Source organism: Pleurodeles waltl, chromosome 9, assembly GCF_031143425.1.
Source record: "Pleurodeles waltl isolate 20211129_DDA chromosome 9, aPleWal1.hap1.20221129, whole genome shotgun sequence".
Classification (NCBI taxonomy): Eukaryota; Metazoa; Chordata; class Amphibia; order Caudata; family Salamandridae; genus Pleurodeles; species Pleurodeles waltl.
Genome location: NC_090448.1, coordinates 134,079,723 through 134,100,952, shown reverse-complemented (window position 1 = coordinate 134,100,952; position 21,230 = coordinate 134,079,723). Strand labels below are relative to the sequence as shown.

General features: G+C 48.2%; 1 protein-coding gene across 2 annotated transcripts in view; it reads left to right on the top strand.

Annotated features, from left to right (window-relative positions):
* FAM120A (family with sequence similarity 120 member A) overlaps nt 1-21,230 on the top strand; it is a 405,119-nt gene that overhangs the window by 188,325 nt on the left and 195,564 nt on the right. For both annotated transcript variants that reach the window (XM_069206413.1, XM_069206412.1), the window contains exon 10: nt 8,899-9,073. In XM_069206413.1, the coding sequence (XP_069062514.1) occupies nt 8,899-9,073 (175 nt within the window). The remainder of the gene's footprint in view (nt 1-8,898; nt 9,074-21,230) is intronic.

Sequence of the window (21,230 nt, the reverse complement as noted above, 5' to 3'; positions counted from 1 at the left end):
TAACCCAGCACAGAGGCTCCTGTGAACAGGACAATCGCCCGCCGCCATATACCTGCTCCAAATGACCCAGCGTTCCTGCCTCAACACCCCTCCCCTAGAGCTTGGTTATCTAAGCCTCTACAGCCCAGGGCACATTTCCTTCCCAACCTCCTGATAGTGAATCCATGAGGCTGGATGCAGTCCTTGAACACCTTGTAGGAAGTTGGCTCTGTATGTGCTATTTCAAAGTAAGGAATAGCATGCACAGAGTCCAAGGGTTCCCCTTAGAGGTAAAATAGTGGTAAAAATAGATAATACTAATGCTCTATTTTGTGGTAGTGTGGTCGAGCAGTAGGCTTATCCAAGGAGTAGTGTTAAGCATTTGTTGTACATACACATAGACAATAAATGAGGTACACACACTCAGAGACAAATCCAGCCAATAGGTTTTTATATAGAAAAATATCTTTTCTTAGTTTATTTTAAGAACCACAGGTTCAAATTCTACATGTAATATCTCATTCGAAAGGTATTGCAGGTAAGTACTTTAGGAACTTCAAATCATCAAAATTGCATGTATACTTTTCAAGTTATTGACAAATAGCTGTTTTAAAAGTGGACACTTAGTGCAATTTTCACAGTTCCTAGGGGAGGTAAGTTTTGATTAGTTTTACCAGGTAAGTAAGACACTTACAGGGTTCAGTTCTTGGTCCAAGGTAGCCCACCGTTGGGGGTTCAGAGCAACCCCAAAGTCACCACACCAGCAGCTCAGGGCCGGTCAGGTGCAGAGTTCAAAGTGGTGCCCAAAACACATAGGCTAGAATAGAGAGAAGGGGGTGCCCCGGTTCCGGTCTGCTTGCAGGTAAGTACCCGCGTCTTCGGAGGGCAGACCAGGGGGGTTTTGTAGGGCACCGGGGGGGACACGAGTCCACACAGAAATTTCACCCTCAGCGGCGCGGGGGCGGCCGGGTGCAGTGTAGAAACAAGCGTCGGGTTCGCAGTGTTAGTCTATGAGAGATCTCGGGATCTCTTCAGCGCTGCAGGCAGGCAAGGGGGGGGTTCCTCGGGGAAACCTCCACTTGGGCAAGGGAGAGGGACTCCTGGGGGTCACTTCTCCAGTGAAAGTCCGATCCTTCAGGTCCTGGGGGCTGCGGGTGCAGGGTCTCTCCCAGGCGTCGGGGCTTTAGGTTCAAAGAGTCGCGGTCAGGGGAAGCCTCGGGATTCCCTCTGCAGGCGGCGCTGTGGGGGCTCAGGGGGGACAGGTTTTGGTACTCACAGTATCAGAGTAGTCCTGGGGTCCCTCCTGAGGTGTCGGGTCTCCACCAGCCGAGTCGGGGTCGCCGGGTGCAGTGTTGCAAGTCTCACGCTTCTTGCGGGGAGCTTGCAGGGTTCTTTAAAGCTGCTGGAAACAAAGTTGCAGCTTTTCTTGGAGCAGGTCCGCTGTCCTCGGGAGTTTCTTGTCTTTTCGAAGCAGGGGCAGTCCTCAGAGGATGTCGAGGTCGCTGGTCCCTTCGGAAGGCGTCGCTGGAGCAGGATCTTTGGAAGGCAGGAGACAGGCCGGTGAGTTTCTGGAGCCAAGGCAGTTGTCGTCTTCTGGTCTTCCGCTGCAGGGGTTTTCAGCTGGGCAGTCCTTCTTCTTGTTGCAGGAATCTAATTTTCTAGGGTTCAGGGTAGCCCTTAAATACTAAATTTAAGGGCGTGTTTAGGTCTGGGGGGTTAGTAGCCAATGGCTACTAGCCCTGAGGGTGGGTACACCCTCTTTGTGCCTCCTCCCAAGGGGAGGGGGTCACAATCCTAACCCTATTGGGGGAATCCTCCATCTGCAAGATGGAGGATTTCTAAAAGTTAGAGTCACCTCAGCTCAGGACACCTTAGGGGCTGTCCTGACTGGCCAGTGACTCCTCCTTGTTATTCTCATTATTTTCTCCGGCCTTGCCGCCAAAAGTGGGGCCTGGCCGGAGGGGGCGGGCAACTCCACTAGCTGGAGTGTCCTGCTGGGTTGGCACAAAGGAGGTGAGCCTTTGAGGCTCACCGCCAGGTGTGACAATTCCTGCCTGGGAGAGGTGTTAGCATCTCCACCCAGTGCAGGCTTTGTTACTGGCCTCAGAGTGACAAAGGCACTCTCCCCATGGGGCCAGCAACATGTCTCGGTTTGTGGCAGGCTGCTAAAACTAGTCAGCCTACACAGATAGTCGGTTAAGTTTCAGGGGGCACCTCTAAGGTGCCCTCTGTGGTGTATTTTACAATAAAATGTACACTGGCATCAGTGTGCATTTATTGTGCTGAGAAGTTTGATACCAAACTTCCCAGTTTTCAGTGTAGCCATTATGGTGCTGTGGAGTTCGTGTTTGACAGACTCCCAGACCATATACTCTTATGGCTACCCTGCACTTACAATGTCTAAGGTTTTGTTTAGACACTGTAGGGGTACCATGCTCATGCACTGGTACCCTCACCTATGGTATAGTGCACCCTGCCTTAGGGCTGTAAGGCCTGCTAGAGGGGTGTCTTACCTATACTGCATAGGCAGTGAGAGGCTGGCATGGCACCCTGAGGGGAGTGCCATGTCGACTTACTCGTTTTGTCCTCACTAGCACACACAAGCTGGTAAGCAGTGTGTCTGTGCTGAGTGAGAGGTCTCCAGGGTGGCATAAGACATGCTGCAGCCCTTAGAGACCTTCCTTGGCATCAGGGCCCTTGGTACTAGAAGTACCAGTTACAAGGGACTTATCTGGATGCCAGGGTCTGCCAATTGTGGATACAAAAGTACAGGTTAGGGAAAGAACACTGGTGCTGGGGCCTGGTTAGCAGGCCTCAGCACACTTTCAATTGTAAACATAGCATCAGCAAAGGCAAAAAGTCAGGGGGCAACCATGCCAAGGAGGCATTTCCTTACACACCTCATGCCTTTTGGGCCATTATACCCATTCTGTATGGGGCACAGTTCCACAAGTGCTGCCACAGGTTCCAGACGAAGCCCAGGCCATTCTCTCTCAAGCTTTTGCTGATGGAAGAATCACAGCGAAGTTCACAATCTGATTTAGGCTGGACAGTCTGGACTCACTGGGCAGAGCGGTTGCATTGACGGTGGCCTAGAGGAGGGACACCTTTTGAGAACATCTGGCTTTTTGGGGGGGATGTCCAATCTACCCTTTTGGACATGCCCTTTGATGGCACTCGTCTTTTAGGAAACACAGCAGACTGGGCAATTGTGCACTTCAAGAACTTTAGTGTTGCAGACAGGTTCTTGGGCCTCGCAGCTGCTCGTCACCCCCTTAAGTAGCGTTTTGCCGCTTTTGTGGCCATGGAAGGGGCATCCCATCACGTCCATTATCCTCCAGCCACTGTGCCTTACATACTGCCCAGCCTCTGCGTGGCTGGAGATATGAAATCCACTGTCTTCGGGGATCCGAGAGCCAGCGGCCTGGCCAGCTAACCCCCCTAGTCCTGCAGCGGTCTTCAAACCTTCCTAGTCTGACGATTCCCTACGGGGGACCAGTCAGAGGCAGGATTCGCCATCAGCTGCTCTGCTGGCAGTCCATCACGTCGAACAGGTGGATTTTGCAAATAGTCCGAAGGGGCTACTCCCACCACTTTGAGACTACCCTTCCATCCATGCTGCCATACCACAGTCGGATGACAGAGGATCACTTGTCACTTCTCCACAAAGAGGTTAAAGCGCTTTTGGCCAAGGAAGCCATAGAGAGGACCCCTGTGCCAAAAGTAGGTCATGGTTGTTATTCCTGCTCCTTTTTGGTGCCCAAAAAGGACAAGGGTCTACGCCCTATCCTCAACCTTCACAACCTCAATCTGTTCCTCAGAAGGGAGAAGTTCAGAATTCTCACTCTGGGTCAGGTTTTATCTGCCATGGACCCAGGAGACTGGATGGTAGCCTTGGACTTGCAGGATGCTTATTTTCACATTCCCATCCTGCCTGCCCACAGACTTTGCTGCCGGTCCATGGTGGCCCACAAGCACTTTCAGTTCACTGTACTCCCCTTTGGACTTAACAGTGCCCCTCGACTGTTCACCAAGCTGTTGGCGGTGGTTGCAGCTCATCTGCGCAGGTTAGGGGTTTCAGTCTTCCCCTACCTCGATGACTGGCTGTTGAAGGTGGGCTCGCCCCACGATGTCGTCTCCCACCTTCAGACTATTGCAGACCTCCTGCATTTGCTGGCGTCACTATAAACATGCCAAAATCACACCTGACTCCTTCTCAGATGGCCCCTTACATCTGAGCTCTTCTGGACACAGTGCAGTTTCAGGCGAGTCCAGGATATTCAGGCTATACTACCTATGTTTCAGACTATCTTGGATTTTGATGAAAGAGACTGAGGCTGCTGGGTCTCATGGCCTCCTGCATTCTGTTGGTGAATCATGCCAGATGGCTTATGCAGGCTTTGCAGTTGGACCTGAAGTTCCAGTGGGCGCAGCATTAGGGTAATCTCTCTGACATGGTCCAGATCTCAGAGGGAACAACACAAAATCTGCAGTGGTAGCTAACAAACCGCGATTGGGTCAGAGGCAGATCCCTCTTCCTTTCCCAACCAGATCGGACATTAGTGACAGACGCGTCACTTCTGGGATGGGGCGGCCACCTGAGAGAGGTGGAGATCAGAGGCATCTGGTCTCTGGAAGAGTCCAGGCACCACATTAACCTTTTGGAGCTCCTGGCAATCAAACTGGCATTGAAAACATTTCTTGTCTCTCTCAAAGGGAACGTAGTGCGGATGTTCACGGACAACACCACCACCATGTGGTACTGCAACAAGCAAGGCTGGGTGGGTTTGTGGACACTGCCAGAAGGCTTTGCGCCTCTAGACTTGGTTAGAACATGAGGGCATTTCAGCAGACAATGCCTGGTTGATCACAAATGGCGTCTCCATCCGGAGGTAGGGCAAGGTCTCTTTCAGCAGTGGATAGAGCCTTGGTTAGATAGGTTTTCCTCCGCAGAGAATGCACAATGTCAGCAGCATTGCACATTGGAGTTTCCAAGGTGACACTTGCTCAGTGATGTTTTTTGTCGCAAGTGGAGCTCAGCCTTCCTGTACACCTTTCTGCCTGTACCACTTCTGCCCAGAGTTATCAAGAACAGCTGTGCCCAAGTAATCCTTTTGGCTGCGGACTGGGCATGAAGAGTCTGGTATCCTGAGCTGTTGAGCATGGCCATCTATCCTCCGAGAAGACGGACTCTTTGGGAGAATCTTCTGTCACAGCAGCAGGGAAGGGTTCTCCACCCAAACCTGTCCAGTCTCAGCCTTCTTGTGTAGAGATTGAGATGTGACAGTTGATAGCTTTTGACCTCCCGCCTGAAATCTGTAATGTTATCTTGGCTGACAGGCGTCCTCCACCAAAACCGTATAAACCTATTGTTGGGACAAATCTGTGGCATGGTGCACAGACAAGTCTGTTGACCCTTTCTTGCCCCTCTGTAAAGAAATGGCTCCCTGTTGCAGTTACCCCCCACTTTTTGCCTGATACTGATGCTGACTTGACTGAGAAGTGTGCTGGGACCCTGCTAACCAGGCCCCAGCACCAGTGTTCTTTCACCTAAAATGTACCATTGTTTCCACAATTGGCACAACCCTGGCACCTAGGTAAGTCCCTTGTAACTGGTACCCCTGGTACCAAGGGCCCTGATGCCAGGGAAGGTCTCTCAGGGCTGCAGCATGTCTTATGCCACCCTAGGGACCCCTCACTCAGCACAGACACACTGCTTGCCAGCTTGTGTGTGCTGATGGGGAGAAAATGACTAAGTCGACATGGCACTCCCCTCAGGGTGCCATGCCAACCTCCCACTGCCTGTGGCATAGGTAAGTCACCCCTCTAGTAGGCCTTACAGCCCTAAGGCAGGGTGCACTATACCACAGGTGAGGGCATATGTGCATGAGCACTATGCCCCTACAGTGTCTAAGCAAAACCTTAGACATTGTAAGTGCAGGGTAGCCATAAGAGTATATGGGCTGGGAGTCTGTCAGAAACGAACTCCACAGCTCCATAATGGCTACACTGAATACTGGGAAGTTTAGTATCAAACTTCTCAGAATAATAAACCCACACTGATGCCAGTGTTGGATTTATTAAAAAATGCACACAGAGGGCATCTTAGAGATACCCCCTGTATTTTACCCAATTGTTCAGTGCAGGACTGACTGGTCTGTGCCAGCCTGCTGCTGAGAGACGAGTGTCTGACCTCATGCGGTGAGAGCCTTTGTGCTCTCTGAGGACAGAAACAAAGCCTGCTCTGGGTGGAGGTGCTTCACACCTCCCCCCTGCAGGAACTGTAACACCTAGCAGTGAGCTTCAAAGGCTCAAGCTTCGTGTTACAATGCCCCAGGGCACTCCAGCTAGTGGAGATGCCCGCCTCCTGGACCCAGCCCCCACTTTTGGCGGCAAGTCCAGGAGAGATAATGAGAAAAACAAGGAGGAGTCACTGGCCAGTCAGGACAGCCCCTAAGGTGTCCTGAGCTGAGGTGACTCTGACTTTTAGAAATCCTCCATCTTGTAGAAGGAGGATTCCCCCAATAGGGATAGGAATGTGACCCCCTCCCCTTGGGAGGAGGCACAAAGAGGGTGTACCCACCCTCAGGGCTAGTAGCCATTGGCTACTAACCCCCCAGACCTAAACACGCCCTTAAATTTAGTATTTAAGGGCTTCCCTGAACCTAAAGATTTAGATTCCTGCAACAACAAGAAGAAGGACTGCCTAGCTGAAAACCCCTGCATAGGAAGACCAGAAGACAACAACTGCCTTGGCTCCAGAAACTCACCGGCCTGTCTCCTGCCTTCCAAAGAACTCTGCTCCAGCGACGCCTTCCAAAGGGAACAGCGACCTCTGAAACCTCTGAGGACTGCCCTGCTTCGACGACGACAAGAAACTCCCGAGGACAGCGGACCTGCTCCAAAAAGACTGCAACTTTATCCAAAGGAGCAGCTTTAAAGAACCCTGCAATCTCCCCGCAAGAAGCGTGAGACTTGCAACACTGCACCCGGCGACCCCGACTCGGCTGGTGGAGAACCAACACCTCAGGGAGGACCCCCGGACTACTCTACGACTGTGAGTACCAAAACCTGTCCCCCCTGAGCCCCCACAGCGCCGCCTGCAGAGGGAATCCCGAGGCTTCCCCTGACCGCGACTCTCTGAAACCTAAGTCCCGACGCCTGGAAAAGACCCTGCACCCGCAGCCCCCAGGACCTGAAGGACCGGACTTTCACTGCAGAAGTGACCCCCAGGAGTCCCTCTCCCTTGCCCAAGTGGAGGTTTCCCCGAGGAAGCCCCCCCTTGCCTGCCTGCAGCGCTGAAGAGATCCCTTGATCTCTCATTGACTTACATTGCGAACCCGACGCTTGTTCTAACACTGCACCCGGCCGCCCCGTGCCGCTGAGGGTGAAATTTCTGTGTGGGCTTGTGTCCCCCCCGGTGCCCTACAAAACCCCCCTGGTCTGCCCTCCGAAGACGCGGGTACTTACCTGCAAGCAGACCGGAACCGGGGCACCCCCTTCTCTCCATTCTAGCCTATGCGTTTTGGGCACCACTTTGAACTCTGCACCTGACTGGCCCTGAGCTGCTGGTGTGGTAACTTTGGGGTTGCTCTGAACCCCCAACGGTGGGCTACCTTGGACCAAGAACTGAACCCTGTAAGTGTCTTACTTACCTGGTAAAACTAACAAAAACTTACCTCCCCCAGGAACTGTGAAAATTGCACTGTGTCCACTTCTAAAATAGCTATTTGTGAATAACTTGAAAAGTATACATGCAATTGAAATGATTCAAAGTTCCTAATGTACTTACCTGCAAAACCTTTCAAACAAGATATTACATGTTAAATTTGAACCTGTGGTTCTTAAAATAAACTAAGAAAATATATTTTTCTATAACAAAACCTATTGGCTGGATTTGTCTCTGAGTGTGTGTACCTCATTTATTGTCTATGTGTATGTACAACAAATGCTTAACACTACTCCTTGGATAAGCCTACTGCTCGACCACACTACCACAAAATAGAGCATTAGTATTATCTATTTTTACCACTATTTTACCTCTAAGGGGAACCCTTGGACTCTGTGCATGCTATTCCTTACTTTGAAATAGCACATACAGAGCCAACTTCCTACACCCTCTTTCTGAGGTCCTCTTGTTCATACTTTCTTTGGCCCAACATGGCTCTGCTTTGATCAACCTCAAAGGTTATTTGTCCGCCATCTCCACATTTCTGAGATTACCTGACCAACCCTCTGTAGGTTTCTTACAAGTCTTACCCATATGTTTCCTCCATCCCCATTCATCGTGCCCCAATGTGATTTGAATTTGGTTGGGACATTTTCTAATGTGCGCTGCTTTTGAGCCTCTCCACAATTGTCCTCTCAGACTTCTCAGACTTCTGAGGTTAAAAACGGCCTTCCTTGTTGCCATTATCTCTGCCCGCAGGTTGAGTGAGCTGCAGGCATTTTCATCTAAGCTGCCCTACCTTTCCATCTATCCTGAAAAAGTGGTGCTTCTCACTAGGGCTTCCTTTTTGCCAGAAGTAGGCCAATCCATCACCTTGCCTACTTTTACGCACCCCTACATCCTTCAAAGGAAGAGGAGAGACTCCACTGCCTGAACCCAAAAAGAGCATTGGCATTCTACCTTAATCATACCAAAGATTTCCAGGTGTATGATCAACTCTTAATTGGTTATCACACTAGATGTCAGGAATTTGCACAGCATATGAATCTTCAAGTTTTACGTGTACATAATGTTTTCTTCCTACTTGTAAGTGCTCTAAACTCTATGCCCTTTCCAATATGCACTGTAATGCACTAGTCACAATTTTGCTTGCTTCCAAAGTATGTGTGTGATAATTTGGCATAATGTGTTATATTTGCCAGAAAAACATTCTAATTGACTTTGTCCACTCATGTTTCTCCTTTTTAAAGGGTGAAATCAAAATCCAGGTGGCAATTGAGGATGAGATCAACAAAGACCTGCCTCCTGCTGCTTTGCTTTACCGGCCAGTTCGTCAGTATGTTTACGGAGTCCTATTTAGTTTGGCTGAAAGTAGAAAGAAAACTGAAAGATTGGCTTTTAGGAAGAACAGACTGCCACCAGAATGTAAGTATATTTGATTGCTCTGTCCTTAATATACTGGCCTACTGTTTGTTGTTAGTTTGGCTGTCTATTTGAATTTATTGTATTGCATCACTTAATACTTCTAATGCACCTTCGTGCTGACTGTGTAACATGATACAAGCTAAATTTACATTTTACAGACTGTAAGAATTCCATTTTCATTTTTGGGCTCCATTGGTGGACATGAATGAATGAGGCACTTGTATAGCACAACAGCCACACAATAAGGGTGTCCCAGCCGTGAGTTAAATGCAAAAAGGACTACCGAAAAGTCAGGTCTTAATTATGTGATTAATTTCTGCTCGTAAGCTGAGTTGAAGGGAGTTCCACAACTTACGGGCAAGATAAGGAAAGATCTGCAATCATGTCTCATACTCCTTATACAAGGGCTCATTATAAGCACTGAAAGAGTGTAGTATCCAAGCTAGTTTTTAAAAAGACTTTCAGTTATAGAAAACTTGGTCCTGATTTGTGAAAAGCCCTACAAGAGAAACATAGGACTTTTGCTTCTTTGGATAAAATAAGGACGTAAATGTGATGTTAAAATGTCACGCCAAAAATTACACCCAGCTTTCTGTCTGATACACAGGGGATGGAGCATTGCCCAGCTCGGGTGGCCACCAAATATTGGGATGCTTTACCAAAGAAAAATAATTTGGCTTTATTGTGGTTTAACTTGAATGAATTTTGTTTCAGCCAGGTAGTTAGCTCACTGCAGGCAGTCTTGGACGTTCTTGGTGAGCGCAATGATTTTATATGCCAAAGAGACAACAATTTGTCTTCTACTTGTGCCGTAATTGTAACTGACGTCTGCAAGTGGAGTCTTATTTGTATTGCGCAAAGTAGGACAAAACAAGGAGACCTGAGGAGAATCCACAGATTACTGATTTTCTTGATAGCGAACCATCAAGCAGAGTCCGATTTCCAGAGCAGATGAACTGCATATAGGTCGTCTTGCAGATCATGTGTGTTGTCTGCAGCCTGAGGTGGTACATGATGTCTTCCAACAGTGTAAAGAATCCTGGCTATATCTTTTTACCGTTATCAAGAAAGAGCAATGCCAACAATTTTGTGCATTGAAGTCTCTGCAATAAATCATGTTGGGCAATGCATTTTGACTGGAGTGGTGCAAGGGTCTCCTGTATGCTTCCATTCGCTACGTCTTCTGACTCAGTTCTAAAGATAAGGAATGACTGGACCAAAGTCTTACCAGTAGCCTGGGACTGGGCCATCAGAGTGTGGTACCCGGAACTCGTAGGCATGATCAGCTGTCTTCTGATCAGGCTCCCACTTTGTGAGCATCTTCTGCCTCAGTGACAGGGCAGGATCCTCCACCTGTAGTTTTGCTATCTACACCTAGATGTGTGGAAACTGAGTGGTGACAATTGACTGCATTTGATTTGCTACCAGAAGTGGTGGATGTCATCCTTGTTGCAATGTGCCCTTTGACAAAATCCATTTATGCTGGGTACTGGGACAGATTTGTAACCTGATGTGATGTTCGCAACACTGACCTGCATTGTCTTTAGCCCATCAAGGACTTGCAGCGGACACTATAAATGGTTATTTTTGTCCCTTTTGAACTTACTATGTTTGTTGAACCAACCGTCCTTGTTCTAATGACCGGTTGTGAAGAAATGTATTAAAGGTTTCACCAGTGTTTCCTCCCATGCCTTATTTGATGCCACAGTGGGGCCCTATCTTGATATCTCATGTGCACACCCATCAAGACACTGCATAGCTGCTCACTCGGTCATCTGATCTTAAAGACAGCCTCACGCATAGCAGTTATGTTAGCTCAGCTTGTGCACTTTCTGTATAACAGCCCTACACTACTTTCTTCCCAGACAATGTAGTGCCGAGGACAAAGGCAACCTTCTTACCAAAGGTTGTGGAATAGATTTCATGTCTTTCAACCTATTACTCTGCCAGTATTTTATGCCACCTTGACCTTCAAAAGGGTATGAGAGGCGCCATCAACTCGACCTTTCAAAGTGTTTTGAGTGTCAACATTGATACAAAAGAAAGTAGTGTGGATAATCAGCTATTGGTGGGATACCCTGAAGCAAAGAAAGGGAGGACTGTGCAAAAAAAAGACCCTGCCAGGAAGGATAGTCCTCTGCATCAAAATGAGTTGTGCGCTGGTCAAGAAGCAACCCCGTAAAGGCCTGTGGGCTCATTCTGTAGGGGCCAAGAGCACTCTGAAGACATGGACAGTGTGTGTGGGGGGGGTGGGTGGGGGGAGAGGCAGTGGGAAGTTCGCCGTTTACTGTCATTTGGATGTCTGTTCACATGTTCATGGAACACTACCGACTCAACAGACCTTACCAAAGGTTGAGTTATTCTGCCCACACATTCCTGCAAGGTCTTCTAATCGCTTTCCACTCCCTAGGCTTCTCACTTTTCCAAGGTACTTCTGTGTTAACTGTTTTAAAGAAAATAGCCGTCTGTGGTTAGATCTACCAAGAAAATGTTACTACCCTTTGTTAATGCTCCTTCTGGTGGATCTCTGTGCAGCTGCTGATTCTTCACTGACCTCCCACCTCTCCATTCTGTGGAGTTGATTCCTGAATATCATAATAAGGTTCCAAGTTAGAATTTGGCACACTGTCGCCTGCAATTTGTTTGAAGCGCTCTATCAATGAGCGCTTAAGGAGGATGATGAAGAAACTGACATAGTTGGGCATGGGTGTTGATTCTACAAGGTCCATTACATTATCATCACTTCCAATGTGGTACTGAGTCACTGCCACACAGCATGAGATATCTGACCTGATATCTGCATTGGAGTATTGCTGTAAAGGTTTCCAGGTCCAGACTGGTGCCTGGGTATATTCTAAAGGTGGTTCTCCCCAGATAGTGTTACTGAAGGTAAGTAACTTGTTCTTTTACTCTTACATGCTAAACTAGAACTAGAACTAGAACAAGGCACTTTACACTCTGGTTTGTTTTTGTCTCTTATTATTCATCTCCGTCTCCAGAAACTTCAAGGTTGTGATGTTAAACATATTATCCTGGTGATGTAGCAATATGTTATTCCTCATTTAATATGGTCAGACATACCCCGTGGATGTGTTGTTCTCTCATGAATACGATGGGCAGCACTAGATAATAAAGAACGTGGTTCCAATCCACTTGACCACCTTATGCTACTGTACATTTTCATTGCTGGTATGTTACCCAGGCTGTTTCACGAAACATCTGTCACCTCTCGGTTGCTCTGGTTTTAAGTGACTTGTGGACAATAAAAGCTCATCACTGGAAGTAAGAGGAGAACTGATGTTCATCTCAGCAGTATCCATAACTGGGTTCCATAGCCAAAGCACAGGATTTGCAAACTGATCAAAAAGCACTGTATATAGTTCTCTGTTTGTATTCCTGATTTGCTCAATGTCATCAGTTCTGGAGTCTGCCTATGATCCACGTTGTGTTTCTGCAGAAAATGTGAGTGTGCCTCTCAAGAACACTGAAGCTGACCTAAAACTTGATTGACGCTGGTAATAAATACAATGGCTAAAGAGGGCAGTAGCTTGCCTTTGGCAGAAACACTCCTGCGCTTATTTCCATTCATTCCTGGACTTTTGGAGTCCACAGTGAACATACCTTCTCTGTACTACTAGCATAGAGTAGGCCAGAAAAGAAATCTGCTGCTTGAAACTCTGAACTCCTATTATTTTTTATTTTTTTAAACAAGCTCTTCCTTTAGGCTTGTGGTGTCAGTGATCAAGTGCAAAGGCCTTCTCTCTTCATTACTGACACCTGGTAATGGAAGGAGACACATTGACTAACTGGGAAAGAGGGTTTGGTATGCATCACCTCCAATTATGCTAGCTGCCGGATCCTCCTGCTTTGCTATGACAGTGAATTATAGGATTCACTGGTAAGGATTGTTGAATCTTTACCAGTTGGATTGTTTAATTCTTTCCGTAAGAAAAGAGGGGATAGATCAAAGGCAACATAAAATTAAATGTACCAATGGCACCTCAGAACTTTGACTGTATTTATGCATTGATTCAAGATAGGTGCTGGAGACATTAAAGGCAGGGGGACCAGTCTCACACATTTGGTAGTCCTGCTCAGCCATGCAGACATTCTTGATGAAAGGCCCAAGGCATATTAAAGAGACTTTAAAATATATTACCCCAGCAGATTTGACAAAAATTTTCCTGGGTTTATCACCTCTCACCATTAGGCCCTAATACAACACAAGCTGGAGGATGACAAAACAACTAATCGCTCATATTCTGGAGAAAGAGCTCTGTCCCATTGCACTGAAGGCTACTGGTTCATTTTTATTTCTCCAAGATTAGGACGCTTGTGGGCCTGCAGCTGATTGATTTTCCCAAATAAACTATCCTTCCCCTGCTCCTGATGTACCAAACAACTCAATATGGTGCATTTCAGGCCCTGGTGTGTCAGGAACAATTACACCACACGACCACCATTCAAGCTTTTTACACTGTACAATTTCCTTTCTCTCTAAATACCTCCAAACACCTTTGCTATGCCCTCCAGTGTAGGGGGGTGGCAAGATACACCATCTGCACCGTTGGAGGTCAGTAAAATCAAGCCTTTGAGTTTGTCAGCTCGTCCAAAGTGGTTACTCCCTCCCCTTTGTGACCACCACCCTACCCATGCCACCTATTTTCAACAAGTTGATGGAGGGCCACCTCTCCTTACTCCGCCAGGAAGTGTTAGATATCTTAGCTAAGGGAAATATAAAGAAGGTGCCAGCATCAGAAGTAGGTTGTGGTTCCCCTTCCTACTACTTTATAGTGCCCAAGAAGATCAAGGGCATTTGTCCTATTCTATCTCTAACTGAAAAAAGGAGAAATTCAGGATACTCAAGTCCTATCTTCTCTGGACCCAGGAGTCTGGATAGTATGGCTGGACATGCAGGACACATACTTTCACATCTCCATCCTACTTGCTCACAGGTGTTACCGGCTATTCCCGGTCGAGCAAGAGCACTTCCACTTTGCTGTGCTCCCCTTCTGGCTTACCAGCACCCCTTTGGTGTTCTTGAAAGTGATGGTGGTTGCAGATCATCAGTGGTGGTCAGGGATTCCAGTCTTTGCCTACCTCGACGATTCGCTGTTGAAGGTAGACTCGTTCCACAGTCTTCACCCACCTTCAAACTTTGACAAATCTTCAGCACTCACTGGGGTTCACTATCAACGTGTCCTAGTCAACCCTGTCTCCTTCTCAGACGCTCCCTTTCACCAGGGCTGAACTGGACACAGTGCAGTTTCAGGCCTATCCTCCCAAGCAACGAGTCATACATATTCAGGCTGTTATGATGCCAATGTTTTCCCCCCTCTGTCCTGGATTTCGGTGAGACTTACTCTGAGGCTGATAAGCCTTACTGCCTCCTGCATCCTCTTGCTACACATTTCTATTGGCATATGTGGGCTCTGCAGTGGGACCTGAAACTCCAGTGGGCACATCAGAGGAATCGTTCTGTTCCAGATATCAGAGAGAAGTGCAAAAGTCCTGCAGTTGTGGCTAAAGAACTGCAGCAGACTCCTCTCCCTTGCACAACCAAAGCTGACTGTAGTGACCGAGGCGGCACTTCTAGGCTGGGTTGGCCATCTGGGAGAGGTGGACATGAGAGGACCTTGGTCCCTGGCAGAATCCGAACTCCACATCTACTTGTTGGAGCTCCAAGTAATTCATTTTGATTGAAGGCCTTTATTCCTTAAATCCAGGGAAGGCTGGTTCAAGTGTTCCCGACAACCCCCACCCCCATGTGGTCTTGCAACAAACATGGCAAGGTGCGTTTGTAGACCCTTTGTCAAGAGGCTCTGTCTTTGGACGTGGCTAGAACATCAGAGCATAACCATGGTGGTTCAACACCTAGTGGGTTGGACAAACTCAACTGCTGATGCCTGGAGAATCATGAATGGGTACCCACATCCTGACTCAGGGTCTCTTCCAAGAATGGACAGAGCCTTGGTTAGATCTGTTTGCCTTCACCGAGAATGGGTAATGTCAGCAATTTTTAACGCTACAGTTGCCAAGGCGGCACTGAGAAATGCTCTTCATCTTGAGTGGTGCTCAGGCCTCTTGTACGCATTCCTGCAAATACCACTCCTGCCCAGAGATCTCAAGAAGATCAGGAACAACCAAGCCGAAGTCCCTCTTATGGTTCAGGATTGGGGATGAAGCCTCCCGAACCGTTAAGAATGAACATTGGTCCTCCAATCAGGGCCCTTCTTAGGGAAGATCTTCTGTTGTAGCAGCAGGGCAGGTGTCCCCCTCCGAACTTGAAAACATTGTCATCATGCATGGAGTTTAAGCAGCAGCAGTTGACAGCTTTCACCCTTCCACCCGAAATCTGCCATGTTATCTTAGCAGCCAGGCATCCCTCCATGAAAAAACGGTAAGTTTGTGGCATGATGTACAGACAGACAAGTTTTCCTTCTTTCTGCACCCCTTTCCCAGACTCTATTGTTCATTCTTATATTAACCCACTAGGACTCTTCTTTGGGCACGTTGAAAATCTGTCTTTCTGCCTTTTTGGCAATTCTGCGGTTACCAGATCATCCATTCCTTTTCAAGTCCCCTATTGTGCATAGGTTTTTGAAAGGTCAAACCAACACATGTTCCCATCTACACCATTCAATATGCCACAGTTGGACCTTAATTTAATTCTCTCATTTCTAATGTGTACTCCTTTCGAGCCTCTACATAAAAGCCCATTCAGAATCAATACAAGAAAAACTTCCTTCTTAGTGGCAATAACATCTGCCCAGAGGATCTAGAGGTCTACAAGTCTTATCGACTAATCTCCCTGTACCTTACCATCTATCCAGACTGACTGGTCCTTTGCACTACAGCATCCTCCATACCGAAGGTGGTAACTTCCTTTCGTATAGGCCAGTCCATCACTCTGCCTATTTGTACGCTCCATCTCACCCCTTGAGAGACTCCATGGGCTAGACCCAAGAGAGTGTTGTTGTTCCTTGACCGTACCAAAAACTTCTCGGTGAATGATCAACTCTTCGTGAGGTACGTTGGAGCCAAGAGAAGGGAAGGCGGTGCAGAAACAGACCATTTCACGCTAGATAAGCTCTGCATCTAGATCTGCTCTGCACTTGCCAAAAGGCAACCTCCTGAAGGTTTACAAGCTCTTTCTCCCAGAGCCAAGGCTGTACCACTGTGTTAGCTCGTTGAAGTGGGCTTCATTGCACATGTTTACAAAGCTCTACTGCCTGGGTAGTCAGGTCCAGCGTGACAGTCAGATTTCCTGTTCAGTCCTACATGACTGTTAGTCCAATCCATACCGCAGTCCCACCTCCAGGGAGGTATTGCTTCCCTTTCTATTATAAGGTAAGGAATCAGCTGCTAGAAGTCTCTATCAGATGAACAAGTTACTTACCTTTGGCAAAGCCTTATCTGGTAAAGACACTATCTAGCGTCAGATTAGTTATTGACCCACCTATCCTCCCGGTTCAGTGGATGGATTTCAGAGTTAAGGGTCCGTTCCCCTATGAAGGGCCCTAGTTAACACAACAGTGGTCCGTGTTCTTCATGTCTCTGTGCTTCTGGCATAGAAAGTCGCAAAAAGAAACTGATAACGCACTGGGGTGGCGCCTATATTAGCACTGGGGCACATCACTTCCAGAGGTGATGGTGTCATGCAGAGCCGAATGACATCACCTACCGGCATGGTGAGGTACAGCTCATAAAAAATTCCCAGATCAAGTCTGATACCGTGGGATTATCCTAAAATAAGCAATCCGCATGTGGATGGAGTCCCTACCAGATAAGGTGTTATCAAAGGTAAGTAACTTGTTCTTTAATTGCATTCAAATCCTACACAGCGTGGCAGCCACATACTGCAATGCATGCAAACACATTTGTGCACTGCATAGAACTGCTATACAAATGCAGGCATGCTCCACTCGTAAAATATTCAAGATGGTGACATTCCTTAATCTGTACGATCATCATTCGACCCAAGCTAGAGACTACATCGACACAAAAAAGACCAGAATTGATCTTTAAATGACTGCCAGGCAGTCACCGTACAGTTGAACAATTACTTTATTCAAACTGATGTAATGCTTAGGGCCTGGTTCACAAGGTAAGTTGCACCTTTGAGTACGTTTATTACTTTTCAGTATTACGAATTGCACTTTTGTAGTAACTTATACATCTCATAGAGACTTCTAGTTGCAGATCCCTTACCTTATAATTTCCCACAGGCGTCAGACTAGATCGGGAGATTTTTCTTCGAGCAGTACTCTTGCATGCCGTTAGGTGACGTCAATCAACTCCACGTCTGTCGTGGTCGCTGTGATGACGTCGCTGTTGTACATAGGTGCCACCCAGGTACGCTGACATCAGTTTTTTTTCTTTCCACGCCACGTGCAGATCCGGAGTGAGCTACCCTGGTAATGTTTTGACAGAATTTGACCTTTTTTTCGTCTTTTTGGCTTCTTTGGTGCGTCGAGGGATGTTTCGAAAGACTGGCTTCAAACCTTACGAAGCCTGCCACTGTTGTCAGTGAGGGACCCGCACCCGGTGTGTTTGTGGTATCTGGAGCGCAACCACAACCCGAAGTCGTGCTCCCGAGTGGTGGGCCATGAACCCCAAGGCTTTGAGGGAGCGGTCCCTGAAGCTCATGGCACCCTGGCTCTCAACTCTGCTGCGCTCCCAGTCTTGCTCGAGGTGAAGTTCTTTAGACCGCTTGCTGAGTCATCACCACTCCTCGTTCCATTCCAAATCTTCAGGACATTCGGGTCACAAGAAAAAGAAGTTGAAGAAAGGTAAACGTTCTTTGAGTTCACCCAGTCGCTTGGCCGATACGACGTGGGGCGAGTGTCAATGCTGTAGACCTCGGTCTATGGAGCCTACTTCTGGGTCCGCTCCGCGCCTCCCCAAGTTTCCGGGAGCCAGAGCCAGCCCTACCTAGCTCAAGGAATTATGTGAGGCCATGTACCTCATCTTTTGAGCAGAACAAACCCCCTGTGGTGCCTTTGGGGCCTCGGATGGGCGCCCTTTCGGTTTTGCATTGGCTGCTCCGGCCCAGTCCTCCGAAGGCCCCTCCGGATCTGTTCTCAGATCCACGCTGACGCTGGTCGTACCTATGCGACCTTCCCCAGCGCCAGCTAAAATGACGATGCTCCAGAGGTAGGTTGGGCCCACAATCGACGTTAACTCAATCCTCATCCTTGAGGACCTGGAGCTGTTACTTTGTCGATCGACACTGCTTCCGACTTCAGTGGGGCCTACTCAACCCCGGGGTGAATTCTGACCCTTTTTATGATGGGTACGAATACGAGGAAGGATTGGAGGGGACACTGGACCCTTTATAACACCATCTAGACAACTGACTTGCACTGGGCACGTGAATTGGTTTAGGCTAGTGGTCTGGAGACTTCTCCAGATGCTGGCATGCTTTCTGCTCCTACCGTGGCTACGGCAGAGGGAACTTCTCACTCCATGGTGGTCAGTAGGGCGGCTGAGGTCCTGACCTTGAGGTTCCCTCTGTGGCAGTCAAGACTAACCTCCTGACAGAGGTGCTTCAGCCTGGGGCTTCCATTTTTGAGCCTCTCTTTCCATTTAATGAAGCCCTCACCAATGTCGTTCTGGGTACTTGGTCCAGACCCAGTATAGGGGCTCCTGTGAATAGGACAATCACCCGCCAGCTTGTCCAGAACGACCCTAAATTCCTGTCCCAACACTCCAGACCTGGGAGCCTTGTCCAGGCTGCTTCTTCCTCGGACGCGTTCCCACCCGCTCCCCAAGATAGGGAACCAGAAAGACTGGATCTACTTGGGAAGAAAATGTTTTCTTCCTCCAGTCTGGCATTGCGGTCCATGAACACTGCATGCCTTTTGGGCCACTAAACCCATTAATTGTGGGATAAGGTTGCACAGCTATTCCCGCAGGTCCCGGAAGAGGCCCGGGCCATTATCTTCCAAGCCATTTATGATGGGAGGGATGAGACTAAGCTCACGATTCGTTGTGGGCTGAACACGATTGACTCGCTGGCCAGATCGGTTGCGTTGATGGTGGCCTTGTGGTGCCAAGTCTGTTTTTTCGGCGGATGTCCAACAGTCTCTCTTGGACATGCCTGTCGATGACACTAGTCACTTCGGAGACAAAGCGGACTCTGCATTCAAAAGGTTCAAGGAGTCCAGGACTACGGCTTGGTCCCTTGGCCTCGCGAATGCCCCTTTCTCAAAATAGTCTGCTTTTTGCCCCTTTCCTGGTCACGGAAAGGGCTCTCTGTCGCGTTCTTTCCCTGCCAGCCACTGAGCCAGACATGCCACTGTGCAGCTGGGAACACGGAATCCCACAGGCTCATGGACAGGGCACCAGTGGTCTGCCCAGTCAACCCCTGCTGCAGCCACCAAACCCTCCTAGTCCGTTCCACCATCTCTAACTAGTTGAGGCAGACTCCGCCATCACCTGGCCCACTTGGGAATCCATCACAATACACAGGTGGGTTTCCAAATAGTCCGAAGGGGCTACTCCCGTGCCTTCGAGACTGCCCCTCCAGCCCTGCCTCCATCCTACAGCTGCTTACTGGAGGATCATCTGGCACTTCTCCATGAGGAAGTCGAAGCTCTCTTGGCCAAGGGAGCCATAGAGAGGGTGGTGGTGGTTGTTCCCGCTACTATCTGGTGCCCAAAAAAGACAAGGGCTTACGTCTTATCCTAGACCTTCAGGCCCTCAATCTCTTTCTCAAGAAGAAATTCAAACTGCTCATTGTCCGCCTCTGCAAAGAAAGCACAATGTCAACTGTTTTGCGCGTTGGAGTTTCCAGGGCAGCAGTCACTCTGCAACGCTTTTCGTCTCGAGTTGAACCAGGCCTCCTTTACACTTTCCCACCAATACTACTTCTGTTCAGAGTTCTGAAGATCAAGAGCGACCAGGCCTAAGTAATCCTTGTGAGTCTGGGCTGGACACGAAGAGTATGGTATCCAGAGCTACTGAGCATGACAATGGATCTTCCGATCAGAATGTCCCTTCGGTCATTTCAGCCTTTCTTAGATTGCCAGACCAACCTTCCTTATTCAGGTCTCCCATTGTTGGAAGGTTCCTTAAGGGACTCACACATTTGTCCTCTGACCCCATTCATTATGCCCCAGTGGGACTTGAACCTGTTCTAACTTACATTATGTGTGCCCCTTTTGAGACTTAATAGTCCCCTACGGCTCCTAGCAATCAAGACTGCTTTTCTTATTTGCATCATCCCTGCTCGCAGAGTGAGTGAGCTTCAAGCTTTTTCTTCCAAGCCACCATTTTTTCTGTCCACCTTGACAAAGTGGTGCTTCCTAGGAGGGACTTCCTAAGGTTGTTACGCCTTTTCACGTAGGCCAATTCATCACTTTACCTACTTTTTACTACGCCCCATATCCCTTTCATGAAGCGGAGAGACTCAACTGTCTGGACCCCAAAAGAGCGTTGGTGTTGTACCTCAGTCACACTAAGATTTCCGAGCAGACGATCAACTCTGTTGGATATTTGGGTGCGAGGAAAGGGAAGGTGGTGCAGAAGCGTGGTATTTCACAATGGGTACTGCTCTGCATCAAAATGTCCTATGCTTTGGAAAAGAAGCAACCCTGTGAAGGCTAGTGTGCTACCACTGGGTTAACATGCAGAGTTCTTGTCCTGAATATCTGTCAGGCAGCAATGTGGGCATCCCTGCACACTTTCACAAGATAATACTGCCTGAACATTCAGGTCCGCAGAGACTGCTACTTTGGTCGTTTCGTCCTGCAAGACTTTTTAGTATGATCTAGGTTTGCATCCCACCCTAAGGATGATATTGCTTGGGTATCCATTCTAAAGTAAGGAATCTGCAACTAGAACTCTCTAACAGATGAACAAGTTACTTACCTTTAGTAACGATTTACCTGATAGAGATATTCTAGTTGCAGATTCCTTACCGACGCACCCATCCTTCCCGCTTGTGAACTGATTTCTAGGGACATGGATTCCCTTTTCAGTACCTTAGCTCTGACAAACCAATGTCAGTGTTCTTCATGGCTCTGCGCTGCTGGCGTCGAAAGTCGTGAAAAAAAAACTGACGGCCGCCCACCTGGGTGGCGCCTATATATGAACATGACCGCAATGACCATGATGCCAATGACAGACAGGGATTTGACCAGCACCACCTAAG